Source organism: Carcharhinus amblyrhynchos, chromosome 29 (genome assembly GCF_965287045.1).
Source record: "Carcharhinus amblyrhynchos chromosome 29, sCarAmb.v2.hapA, whole genome shotgun sequence".
NCBI classification, from domain to species: Eukaryota; Metazoa; Chordata; class Chondrichthyes; order Carcharhiniformes; family Carcharhinidae; genus Carcharhinus; species Carcharhinus amblyrhynchos.
The window spans coordinates 5,833,340-5,847,475 of NC_137352.1; the positions used below are offsets into that span (position 1 = coordinate 5,833,340).

Below are 14,136 nucleotides of genomic sequence, written 5' to 3' on the forward strand. Positions count from 1 at the left end.
AGCCCTCATATCTCAGAAAAAAAACCAAACAGAACCTGCCTTGGATCCGTGACTCCGTCAACCGCTCCTCCATACTGAAAAACAGAAGAATGAATAAAGTTTCTCAGAAAAATAAAAGGAAGGAAATGATTAAGGAGCACAGTGGTTAGCGCTGCTACCTCACAGCGCCAGGGGCCTGGGTTTGATTCCTGACTTGGGTCACTGTCTGTGTGGAGTTTGCATGTTCTCCCTGTGTCTGCATGGGTTTCCTCCGGATGCTCCAGTTTCCTTCCACATTCTGAAAGATGTGTTGGTTAGTTGCATTAACCCGGAGTGTGGCATCTAGGGGAATTTCACAGTAACTTCATTGCAGTGTTAATGTAAGCCTTACTATTAAATAAACTTTAGCACTGTGGTGAAACCTTAACTTTGAGCAAATGGTGAAATATGAACATGACAGGCTGAGGCAGAAAGAAGTAAATCTGAATCCTGACAATTCAACAGCCAGCTCCAGGTTTGCTCATTTTCCGCAGGTTCCTCTAAATCGGAGATAGAACCTTTCATCAAACTTTCCCCTTTCACTTGGTTAGAGATGTTGAGGTTACCCCTTATCCTTATATGGAAACGTTGGCCAACAGTAACTGCTGACTGACCACTTATGCTGCCAAAGTGGCCCCACTTCCGCCACGTGCACTAATTTCAGTGGAACGTGACTTGCACGCAATCCAGGTAAATGTCAGCACAATTACTGAAAAAACATTTATCATCATTCAGTAACTGAGGAAGTAAAACACTCAAAAAATCCCAAATACTTGGCTTCTCATCAGACCATTTTACCAGCAAATCCACTGTGCAGCTCAGAGTATTGAGATCACTGGAGATGTAATCACTGTGTCTGTTATTCATTTGTAATTTACTAACTATGATTAGTAATAACAAGAATCCTATTAGCCCAATCCATCAGACAGATCAGCCTCCCATCCATTGACTCTGTCTACACTTCCTGCTGCATTGGCAAAGCAGCCAGCATCATTAAGGACCCCACACACCCCAGACATTCTCTCTTCCATCTTCTTCCATCGGGAAAAAGATTCAAAAGTCTGAGGTCACATACCAACCGACACAAGAACAGTTTCTTCCCTGCTGCCATCAGATTTTTGAATGGACCTACCTTGCATTAAGCAGATCTTTCTCTACACCCTAGTTATGACTGTAACACTACATTCTGCACTCTCTCCTTCCCTTCTCTATGAATGGTATGCTTTGTTTGTACAGCGCACAAGAAACAATACTTTTCACTGTATACTAATGCATGTAATGATCATAAATCAAATCAAATCAAATCAAACATGGATTATTAGGCTTGCTTCCTTCAATATCTCCAATTTTCTCCTCTCCTCTCCTGAAAGGATTCACTTGTCCTGGGGCTGCTACACCCTCCCGTCTCTTGGCTCCAAAAGCCAGTCTTCCAGAATGGAAATTCTGGCTGGCTATTTGGCCATAGAGAGCATCACAATCCACCCTGATCCTGGAGTCTGTGTGTATGGTCTTTCCGGGAGGATTCTCTGGACAGGGATCAGCACTGGGAATTCGGGAAATGTCCCAAGGAAGAATTTTCCCTCCCTAGTCCCGTGTCAGGAAGCCAGTTTTAGAATCCTGCTCAACACATGCCAGGGATTAAGCCTCGGATTACCCTGCTTTGCGTGACTCAGTATCACAATGAGAGATGGTATCAGTTGAGGCTTAACATCAATTTAAATTTAAATAGCTCCCTTTAATGCAATAAACAAAAGCAAGGCTTTCTAAAACAGATATATGATATTGAACTGTATAAGAACTGCTAAAAGCTTGATCATATGCTTTAAGGAGTGTCAGTAGGCAAAATGCTTATCTCTGGTTCACACGATTGTGGGTTTGACCTCCACTTGAGAGAATTGAGCCCATAATTCAGCCTGCAATACTGAGAGAGAGCTGCTCTGTCTTGGGTGCCATCTTGCATTGGGTGGCACGTTGGCTCAGTGGTTAGCACTGCTGCCTCACAACGCCAGCAACCCAGGTTCAATACCGGCCTTGGGTGACTGTCTGTATGGAGTTTGCATGTTCTCCCCATGTCTACGTGGGTTTCTTCCAGCTGCTCCAGTTTACTCCCACAGTGCAAAAATGTGCGGGTTAGGTTGATTGGCTATGCTAAATTGCCACCTAGTGTCTGGGAGATTAGGAGGGTAAATATGTGGGGTTATGGGGATAGGACCTGGATGGGATTATTGTTGTTGCAGACTCGACGGGCTGAATGGCCTCCTTCTGCACTGTAGATTCTATGAAATGAGGCATTACATCAAGGAGGGCTTATGTGCCCTGTTAGATGGATGCAAAGGATTCCACGAATATTTCAGAGCGGAATTGCCTGAAAGGCTGATGAAAGCAGGTTCAGCAACAACTCGCAAAGAGATTTGGAAAAATACTTGACACGGAAACCCTTCCAGAATATCACAATTGCCCTTTCAAAGAATCAGAACAGGCATGAAGTGCTAATGGCCTTTTTCTGTGTTATCTGATCTGTAAGAGTAGATGAGTTCTCTTCAGTGTCATATCATAGAACCCCTAAACTGCAGAAGGAGACCATTCAGCCCATTGAATCCACACCAACCCTCTGACAGAGTATCTTGCCCCCAGGCCCAGCACCCTGCCCTAGCCCCTATAACCCCACATATTTACCACGGCTAATTCCATAACCTACATATTTTTAAGACACCAAGGGACAATTTAGCCTGGCCAATCCACTTAACCTGCACATTTTGGGAGTGTGGGAGGAAACTGGAGCACCCGAAGGAAACCCACGCAGACACAGGGAGAATGTGCAAACTCCACACAGACAGTGACCCAAGCTGGGAATCAAACCCGGGTCTCTGGCTCAGTGAGGCAGCAGTAACCACCATACCACCGTGCCTTGGGTGACAGTTATCCCTGAGTCTGAATCACCAAGAACAGATTATCTAGCTATTTTCATATTGCAGTCTGTGGGAGCTTGCTGTGCATAAATTGCATTTTCTCCACTCAAATTGTGACTACACTTCAAAGGTACCTGACTGTCTGTAAAGCTCTTTGTGAAGTTGTGAGGGCCTGAAAGGCGCTATGCAAATGCAATTTCTTTATTAACCATGGAGCCGCAGTACAAGGTGGGAACTGATGGCATTTCTGAAAGGGACTGATTGAAAAAAATACAAGGCTTTCATCGTTCAGACAACCTGCTCTGACACTGCAGCTCAGAGATTTCACTGACAGCCTCAGTTATAAAGGAGCCGGATTAAGCTTCACAAGAGTAGCTTTGTGCTTTTGTTGGTGGGATGGTGACTGATATCTAACCCTGAATACTTTCTGTTAAGATCCAACCTCCCATCCATGGACTCTGTCTACACTTCCTCCTGCCTCAGGAAAGCAGTTAACAAAATCAAGGACCCAATGCACTCCGGACATTCTCTCTTCCACCTTCTTCCCGACAAAAAGTCTGAGGTCACAGACCAACCAACTCAAGAACAACTTCTTCTCTGCTGCCATCAGACTTTTGAATGGATCTACCTTGCATTAAGTTAATCCATCTCTACACCCTAGCTATGACTGGAACATAATATTCTGCACACTTTTCTTCTGTATGAACCGTATGCTTTGCCTGTTTAGCGCATAAGAAACAATACTTTTCACTGTATGCTGATACATGTGACAATAATAAATCAAATCAAAAGCATAGGATCAGGTAGAATGCCTGTTCTTGTCAGCTTGGAGCTAGTATGTCTCTCTCGGAGGACCGTGAATGGAATTCCATTTGAAATTGAGTTTGGAACAAGCAAATGTTATAGAATCATCATAGAATCCTTACAGTGCAGAAAGAGGCCATTCGGCCCATTAAGTCTACACAGACAACAATCCCACCCAGGCCCTAATCCTGTAACCCCATGTATTCACCCTGCTAATCCTCCTGACACTCAAGAGGGGAATTTTTCCATCCTGCCCACCATGGGAACAGTATCGGATGGGAGGAGGGGGGACCATGCAAAGGTCTGTTGATCTCAGGTGGGATTTTCCTGTTTTGGGGCGAGTGTGGCCGGAAAAGGGGCAATTTAGCGCAGCCAATCCATCCAACCCGTCTATCTTTGGAGTGCGGGAGGAAACCAGAGCACCCAGAGGAAACCTACGCAAAGACACAGGGAGAACGTGCAAACTCCACACACAGACATTGGCCCCAGCCGGGAATCGAACCCCGGTCCCTGGCGCCGGGAGGCAGCAGTGCTGTGCCACCGTGCTGCCCAGGGAAATGGATTAGGGGCTGAGATTGGCAGGGAAATCCTCCAGTGACACTCTGCCCGCTCTGAGAAAGGAATAACTTTTAAAAATATATAAACAAGTTGCAAGAGAGCCGGATAAATAAGAAAGGCATTTGCTGATTACGATTGGACAAGTGCAAAGGCTAACTCTGAGAATGGAGGGGTAGTCAGCAAATGCATTGAATCTGATCCACCAGTGAAAGGGGTAGTGGGGGGAGGAGGAGGGTAGGTTGTTGGAGACACAGACACAGCAACAACTGCAAAGGGATGCTGACAGGTTCAGCTGTCAGTCAGTGCCCAGAATAGTGCAGGAGCTCTGGGCAGGGTGGTGGTGGGTGGGGGTGGGAAGGACCAGGAGAGTCGTGCAGTCTCTGTGCCTCTCTCACAGTAAAGGGGTGACCCAAGCAACCCCCAGCAGGAAAGCTCCGGGTTGGAGGAGGCAGGTGTGGGGGGGGGGGGGCGGGAAAGATGTTCCAGATTGAGAAGAAGGAATTTGGGGAGCATTTCGCCGGGGGCCCGCGGGTCTCCGTGGCCAACACTTGCGCCGACTACATGAGCGAGACCTCCAGCCTGGTGAGCGACTTGGACGAGACGGATTACGAGGTTGGCAGGCTGACCGCCTTAGCTTTCCGCAGCCTGGCCTGTCCACACAGCAGCTACATGGAGGTGCTGGAGGAGCCCAGGGCATCCACCGAGCTCTCCCTGTCCCTGTCCGAGGACAGCACCAACCGGTGGTCCACCTATGTGGAGTTGAGTGAAGCCAGTGGCAATGTGCAGGGGCTCCAGGCTGCCAGCCGGGAGGGGGTGCCCGGGCAGGCTCTGGGGCAAAGCCAGCTTGAGGACTGGGTGGACGTGGTGGTGGTGGAGAGCTTGAAGGAGGAGAAAGGGGAGAAGCGGACGGTGCCCAAGAGGGAGATCCAGTTCAAGAAGAGGGAGAGGAGTGAGCTGACCGTGTTCAGGGGCACAGATTGCCCGGAGGTGGGAGACCAGCAGCCCCAGGAGAGGGAGGAGGTCTCCCTCTGCAAGGAGGACACAGCTGGAGCCAGAGGCAGGCAGCTGCAGAGGACAGAGTCAGCGGAGGAATGCTCCAAGAAAGCCAAGTTCGCGTCCTGCCACATCTCCAATGTGATCTCCAAGAAGATGCAGTTCGAGCAGGAGCTGAAGATGGAGAGAGGGGCCATCCAGGACCCCCACTCCTCAGTCCCGTCCACCCCATCCTCAGCCCAGCTCCGCGAGTTCGAGTTCCCCTCGCTGGGAGCCCCCCAGGGCTCCGGGACCAGGTCAGAGAGCGAGGTGTCCCTGGAGGATTTCCCTGCCAACCTCAGCCGGAGAAGCTGCGAACTCAGCGCGGAGCTGGCGGATGGGAAGAGGGTCCTTCCTCGGCAGGACAGCGGCGGGTCGCTGAAGGGTGAGGCTCCCCTGTCCCTGGACAGTCGCTGTGAGAACAGCGGGTTCAGGAGCTGGAAGGATAGTAACCCAGAGAAGGGAGGAAAGCCCGCCAGAGCCCTGGCTCTAAGTGCAGAGAAAACCCACCCTTTAGCCAGTGACTCCAGCAACCCCCCAACTGACCCTCCACAACACACCCCTGAGGACAGATATCTAGAAAGTTTCCCACAGCTTCCTAAAGAGTTAACGCAGACTGGCTACCCAGGGGGAAGCAAGCAAACTCCTTACGAAGACAAAGGGACTTACAAGCAGTTGGGTAACACTTTAGACTCAAGAAATGCAGCAAGGAACACCCTAATGCCACAACTGGCCAAGCTGACAGCTGCTTGTCGAACCAGCCAGGAGAAGCAGGTGGACCCTTATGGAACTGTTGAACAACTGGCTCCAAACATTGGCTCCCGCAGTAAGATCATTACTCTTGACCCCAAGTACCAGACCCTACCCGCTTCCTTCAAGTTTGAGACGGATGATTGCAGGGTGACAGAGCCGCAGTTTGACAGGAGCGATTCCCTGGCACAGCAAAGGGTGAGGGGTCCCATTCATCAGGTGAGGGATGTGCGCAAACTCGTGAAGAACACCTATGGTGCGTTAAGCTTCAGTGGCACTGAGGGCAAACCTGCTGGGTTCGCGCAAATTCTTCACCCCGATGGCTCGCTGCTGTCCACAGAGTCTGGACCAGTGGACAGCACCCCAGCCATGCCCATTTACATCCAGTGTAAATCAGTAAGTTGTAAAGGTAACAGAGAAATCTCCAGCAGTTCATCAGTAGACAAGAAATATTGGACCTATGCAGGGAGTACAGACACCTCCAGGTTATATTCTTCTGATATCAAGCTATTGATTCCATCCGATTCAAAGAAAAACAGTTTAGGTGCTCCTAAAAAAGCAGAGAGTGAAAGCCAGGCTTGCAAACACACTGAGAAAGGGGAGAACATAGTGTCAAATCAGTCAACAGATTTGAAGAACATCAAAAAGAAAAACAAGGTTGACAAACCACAAATCACGTCTGCATCAAATAAGGAAGCCAGCAGTACATCTCCTATAAGTGATGATATTAAGAACACAAAAGAAAAGCAAGGTTTACGTCTGGTTAAGCAGTATTCAACAAGTGAAGATTGCAATTTATTGTCCAATAAGGTCAAAAGGGGTCACTCAGCTGGAATGCAGAATCATTACTCTCTCCCACATTCACACACAAAGGGTAATAAAGTTGAGAGCGTTGGGGAAAAAACAAAGAAAGATTCAGCAGAATCCATTCCAAAGCAAGAGAGTCAAGTGTCAAACAAAACTGTTCCCAAGAAAGAGGGGCCGGTGAAATTGCACAGCCAAGTAAAGCCGACTGGACCCGTCACCCCACTCAAAGAGGGAGCGAGTTTAAAACATGGACTAAGTGATTCTAAAAATGAAGTTCAAGACAGATCAGAAAATCTAAATAAACTCCAGAAAATTTCAGCTTCAAGGAATAACGATACCAAAACTTTGGCTGAAAAGATTGAGTCCATAACATTGGAAAACCGGAGCAACCGTGTGGGTACTTCAACCCCCAACTCAAACAGCACAAACATATCGAAAGGTAAAGAAATGTCAGAGAGAAAGGTGGACTCCAGATCGGATCATCAGAAAACACTCTCAAAGATGTCTTCATCAAGCAGTGAGACAGCCCAAGAATTAGCCAGGAGAGGGGAAATGAAGAAGGAAGGCCAAATCAGAAAGTTGGGAAATAAAAGTAACATTTTGGAAAATTCAGTTTTAAAGATCGAAGAAGTCAAAGGAAGTGATGAGCGTGCAAGAGAAAGTCAAGTCAAGGTGCAGCAGAAGGGTAAACAGTTTGGAAATTCTACTCCCAGTGGTGAAGGTATTCCATCACTGACTGGGAAGGGTGAGGATGTAGGGAAGATTCAGCGTGGATTGGAGAAGAGGAGTGTAGTGATGAGTAGCTCACTCTCGCAGTCTGTGGATATCTCAAAGTTCCCGGGGCGGGGTGATGCCAAAAATGCGACGCATGTAGGGTGGCAAAAGGAAAAAAGATTCTCATGTAATTCTATTTCAAACAGCGAAGTCATTAAATCATCAGTGGGCAAATATGAAACTGTCAAAGACATACAAGTTGGACTGGAGAATCAAATTAAGAAGATGGGCAACTCCAGTGAAGAAAAGTTAAAATCCAAGGCTGCTCATGAGAGCTTAACTGGACTGGAAAATCAACAAATGCCGCAGGATTATTCCACTGGGAGCAGTGAGAGCATGAAGATGTCCATTTGCAAAACTGAGACAAAGATAGAAAGTGTAAATGAGTCTGAGAATCAAGTTAAAAAGGGAAAGGCCGAACAAGCTTCAGACAAGACAGGAATGAAAATGTTAAAAGAATCGCAGCCAATCAAAGATAGTTACGTCTTGTCGTTGATTTTGGAAGAAGAAAGCAAGAATAATTTGGAACCTACTGATGTTAAAACAAGAAACAGACAGCCTTCGTCTGTGAAGCACCATCTTGCACAAACTTCCATTTCCTCTTCGGTCAGCACCAGAGATAAACAAACCTTATTCTCTGTCAAAGCTACAGATTACCAGCAAAATGCAACAAGCTCAGTGAAGACACCTACTCACAAACCTGAGAGTGGCAGTAACTCAAAAGGCTTCGCCATCGATATCCCTACAGCGACACCCAAAGTGACATATCAACAGACCAATTCACAAATCCATTCAAGTTCAGCAGAACTTACCGTGAAGACACTTCCTCCAGTAAATACTGTTGTCAAATTACCTGAACATATGAGCAAGCTGAACCCCTCTGCAGTTGAAATGCAGCCCACTGGTGGGACAGCCACTCAAGAACAAGCACCACTGTCCTCAGAAAGTGTGAACTACCTTACTATTCCTTTCAAGGAGCAGAAGGCACAGGTACCCAACCTGGGACAAACAGCTGCTTCTTCTCACTCTGCCACCTACAAAACAAATCCCCCTTCGTCGACAATCCCTTATTTTCAGCATCAGCGCAGTGTGGAGGCAGTGGACCCTCAAAGACAAGAGAAACAATCAATTTCTCACCAGGTTTCTCAGGAGGCACAGGCCCCTGCTACCTATGTGCAGCACCCAGGCTACACCTCTCTGAATCAAACCCAACTTCAGTTCTCTCCAGTTGCAAAGGCACCAAACTCTGTAGAGACAACGTGCGAAGTTCCCCAATCTTCTCAAGACTTGGACAATCCACATGTGCCTTGTTTTCCGTATCCCCAAACTCAGAGGAAAATGCTTGTGGATCCAGAGACTGGGAAATATTACTTTGTGGATGCACCTGTCCAACCTCCTCGCAAAATGTTGTTGGATCCGGAAACAGGGCAGTATGTGGAAGTCGTGATGCCTCAGCACCCATATGGTGGAGTGTATCAAGTGCCTTTCCATCCTTACCTTTTAAATGCGGGAGTTATGAGCCCATCTTATTTGCCCAATTTGCCATATCCTGGGTTGTTTGTAGGGCCTGCTGTGTCTTCTCAAAGACCTCTGGAAATGCCAGGCCAATTGTCCCAACCAAGTACCTCACAAGATAAAACAGATTCACAGCAACATAAACCGTTCACCCAGAGGAACGTTTCGGCTGAGTCTGCAAACATTGAGAACCTGTACTATATTCCGACAGGTATGCCAATATATCCGAATCCAGGACAGCCTGGTCTGCAGCAAGTGCCCATGCAAGCTAAATCTTGTGCTGAAGCTAATGACAGCAAAGCTGCAGGTATTTGGTCAATGCAACAATGTTATGGATTGAGCAACCTTCTGCCCCATGGAAGGCCAAGCAGTTTTATGGTGGAGTAAAAATTAAACGGGTACATTTGACGACAGGCTACGGCGGGTATGCAGAACCTGCAGCTAAGCGAATCTCAATATCGGCCGCGGACTCAACTACACGGTCACGTCAGAGACAAATGGCGTTCACTGAAGAAGTACTTTCCTCTGGACATCTTTCCAATATCACTCCAGGAACACAGGTTAATGGCAAAGTCCAAACATGGTTTATACAAGTGATGTCGAGAAGCATTTTGTGAGGCCCTAAGCTCCTTGCAGCAACATTGAACCACCAAACTGGGGCAAATTCATCAAACCCTGACTTTGCCTTCATATCCACTGGAACTCTTGAGATACTCTGAACGGGCTCAAAGACTTTGGCCTCTGCAGTTTGGCGACAAAGGAATAACATCAAAGGTTTCTTAAAGCTATGGCAAATTAATGCTTTATTGACAAAGAGTAAAAAAGAGCAAAATATGCCCTTGACTTTCATTAATACTGGGCATTAAACAGATTCCATCTCAATGTCTGCAAAAAGGACACATTGAATATGTCTGTCACTCTTAAATAATGTTTAATTCACAAACTTGTCAATAGTAAGTGCTTTTTTTTGAGGTTTCTATAATTCATTTTGTAAGTCAAGTCAACGCAAAGTTAAACATTTATATAGGCATTGCTGGGAATGTACACTTCATATGAACTAAGGATAGTGATGTTCGGGATATAATTTTCCACAAATATTGCCCCAACTGATGGAAACAGTTATGACCAATAGTAACCTCAATTTGTGTGTCAGTAATATACAGTTTTCATATAAGATCCAAACATATCCACGTTCTTCACACAGCGAAGTGCAGTGATTTGTCATGTAGGTAAATACTGTGTGAGTAGGAAAGATCAGTGATTTAAGAGGGAGTAAAATAGAGCCAAGAAAGGTTTTTTTTAGTTTTGCAAGGGACTGGGGTGGGGTGAGGGAAGTGGGAACATGTGGAACTGGTGTGTTGAGATTGTGAAACCAAAATTAAGGTTCAGAAAATAACTTGTTTTCTAATCTATGCCATACAGTTGACTTTCCTGTCACTTGTTAGGTGTTTATTTACCAACTAATCATTGTGAGGTATGTGCATGATTCCACTTCAATGCCTAGTTGCAAGCAGCGAGCAATCCTACGTTGAGAATGGCACAGCTGAAGCATAAATTAAAACCCGTTCTTCTCTGAGCAACGATCTGTCCCCAAGCTTCGAGACTCCCTTCTGCGTGACCTTTCCAACAAAGACACTGTGCCAACCTTGTGAATGGAATGGTCAATTCCTGACATGCTCTAGATACTTTACTGCTGTGAGCTTGTGTTTGCTGTGAACCTTCCAAGATTCAGTTTGCACAGTTGCCTCTGTAGCCAGGACAGAGAGAGAGAGGAAGAGAGAGTGAGAGAGAGAGAGTGAGAGAGAGTGAGAGAGAGTGAGAGACTTTCCTGTTAAAGAGTTTGGATTGGGATTGAAAGCTGGACTCAGGGATGTCAGGAAACTACCACCACTGCTTAATAGAAATGCTCCAAGTCCTGTCACCTGTCCTAATGGACATGGAATCGGACAACTGTACCACTCATAGGAACACCATAACATGTGTTGCATTCACCATTCTCCTTGGCTATTTGGTTAGCCCAATCCCAGTGATCACTACCATAGTTCCCTGTTGGACTCTGAGCAAAGTTGCAAACCCGATGGCAAGCAGTAAAGGAATATATCTGAAGAGGAAATTCACTGGCTAACAAATGGCACAGATTATGATACGTCACTGAAAGAGGCCATCCGGCCCATCATGTCTGTGCTGGCTCTTTGGTAGAGCTGTTCCACTCCCGTGTCCTTTCCCTCTAGCCCTGCAAATCTTTCCCCTTCTAATATTTGTCCTTTTATCTTTTGGAAGTTGCTGTTGAATCCATTTCCTCCACCCTTTCACATGGTGTTTTCCCCATAGTTACAACTCGCTGTGGAAACCTTTTTCCCTCATGGTCATCTCTGGTTCTTTCACTAGTTGCCCAAAATCTGTGTATAACAGAGAATTAATTCCTGTGGATGGATTCAAGACACAAAAGCTAATCTCCTAATGCTGAGTTGACTCACTGAGTTGCACTTTGTTCTGACTTATCCATGACCTTGTCTGCAACACTGTGGTACAGTGGCTGAATCTGCTCATTACAGGTGTTCCAAGGGCTAGTACAGGCATAATAGGCCAAATGGCCTCTTCCTTCTATGATTCCCACTTCTGCCGGGTGAGAACAGGATAAGATTGAGCTGCAATGCTTGCCATTGTCAAATAGCTTGAGCATATTCGCACTCTGGGCCTGGCACTGACTGAAGCGGAGGCCAGCTGCCAGAATCCTAGTGACAGGCAGATAGTTGACAGACAGCAATAAATATCTTGGCACAAATTGAATCTCGGGTTATGTGTATAAGATTTTAAAATGCGGCTTGCTATTTGTACCTTAATGCACTCTGTGCCTCGGTAATGTCACTCTTGTCTGTCTGTTAGAGCATGGTTCAAGCTCCAACTCAGACACTTGAATGCAAAATCTAAACTGATGCTTCAGTGTAGGGCTGAGGGAGTGCTGCATTGGCAGAGGTGCTGCTCTTTTGAACAGATGTTAAACTAAGGCCCTATCTGCTCTCTCAGGTGAATATAAAAGATCCGATAGCACTATTTCAAAGAAAAGTGTAAGAGAATGCCTAGTCTCTGAGCCAGTATTTACCCTTCAGGCATCAGCTAAAACAGATAGTCTGGTCATTTATTTTTATTTTTCTGGGAGCTTGCTGTGTACAAATTGCGGCAATTTTTCCTACATTACAACAGTGGCGATGCTTCAGAAGGCCTCGGTTGGCCGTTCAGTGCTTTGGGGACGTCCTGAGATGGTGATAGGTGCTATTTAAATGTAAGTGTTTCCTATTTCTTTAGACTGTGACAGGTGCGGTGTGTTCAGTAGTGACTTTAGTACAAGTATATGAATTGTGGAATCGTGTATATTTAAATGGAATCCTGTTACCCATTGAAATTGTGCTTTGGGAAGTGCTAACACTATTTGTAGCCTTGCTTTCATTTTGTGCTAAATAGTGGCACTTTTTTTTGTATCTGATACTGTATCAATATTATATTCCACAGGTTTGTATAAAACTTGTTGCATTTTATGTTGAACAACAAATAAACACCTCCTGAGAGACTTTTATTTCAAATATATGTAACCAGCACCTGCATGCTTTGTAAAGGGTTTGCTAGGTGAATGTGTTTGTGTTCTTTGTCACCTCTCTGTTCTAATTCATGGAGGAATCTCTGCCTTACTTGCGAAATGCACTTCCAATTCATGGTCATAAACTCTCAGGCGCTATCAACCTGGGTGAAATGACACAACAGTCACAACCCTGGTACTAAATGTGAGTATTTGATTTGATTTTGATTTGATTTATTCTTGTCACATGTATTAGTGTACAGTGAAAAGTATTGTTTCTTGCACACTGTACAGACAAAGCATGTAATTTGTAGAGAAGGAAAGGAGAGGATGTAGAATGTAGTGTTGCAATCACAGCTACAGGTGTAGAGAAAGATCAGCTTAGTATAAGGTAGGTCCATTCAGAAGTCTGTTGGCAGCAGGGAAGAAGCTGTTCTTGAGTCAGTTGGCACAGGATCTCAGACTTTTTCCAGATGGAAGAAGGTGGAAGAGTGTACATCTAGGATGCATGGGGGCCTTGACAATGCTGGCTGCTTTTCCAAGGCAACGAAAGTTTAGACAGAGTCAATGGATGGGAGGCTGGTTTGCGCGATGGACTGGGCTTTTTATAGTTACTTATGGTCTTGGTCAGAGCAGGAACCATACCAAGCTGTGATGCATCCAGGAAAGGAGCTTTCTATGGTGCATCTGTAAAACTTGATGAGAGTTGCAGTGGATATGCCAAATTTCCTGAGCCTCCTGAGGAAGTAGAGGCGTTGGTGGGCTTTCTTAACTGTAGCGTTGGCATGAGGGAACCAGGATAGGTTGTTGGTGATGTGGACACCTAGAAACTTGAAGCACTCGATCAGTTCCACTTCACCCCTGTTGATGTAGACAGAGATATGTCCTCCCTACGCTTCCTGAAGTCTCCTGACATTTAGATCAACAAGGCACATTACCCAGTCTTTTATCTTGCTGGAAAATCTCAGCAGATCTGACAGCATCTGTAGAGAGAGAATAGAGCCAAAGTTTTGAATCTGGATCCAGGCTCAAAGCATCGGTTCTCTTCTCTGTCCACAGATGCTGTCAGACTAGCTGAGAATTTCCAGTCTTTTCTGTTTTTGCTTCAAACTCCAGTAACTGCAGTATTTTGCTTTTATTATTCACTGTTTTATCTTGTTGATATCGCACCTTTGACAGGTTCAGGGTGAGAACAACATTGTTATTCATACTGAATGCAGAAGTGCTTGCCTAAACCATAAATAGAAGATAGTCACTAAAAATAGGGAATTTGAGAGACAAATTTCTACCCAGAGAACAGCTCACTACTGCATAGCATATTTGACTGAATAACTTGGATGCATTTAAAGGGAAATTAGATTAGTACATGAAGGAGAAGGGAATTGAAGGAAATGT

At 45.7% G+C, this 14,136-nt stretch overlaps 1 protein-coding gene across 1 annotated transcript; it reads left to right on the forward strand.

The window, feature by feature from the left end:
* Positions 1–4,766: 4,766 nt before the first annotated feature.
* Positions 4,767–12,735, forward strand: LOC145359878 (uncharacterized). The gene has a single exon (XM_080214703.1). The coding sequence runs from the start codon at positions 4,767–4,769 to the stop codon at positions 9,552–9,554; it is 4,788 nt and encodes a 1,595-aa protein (XP_080070829.1). The 3' UTR covers positions 9,555–12,735.
* The last annotated feature ends 1,401 nt before the right edge of the window (positions 12,736–14,136 follow it).

Bases quoted from the DNA above. Each gene is read 5' to 3' on its own strand.
- LOC145359878 (XM_080214703.1), top strand. From the start codon at position 4,767: ATGTTCCAGATTGAGAAGAAGGAATTTGGGGAGCATTTCGCCGGGGGC.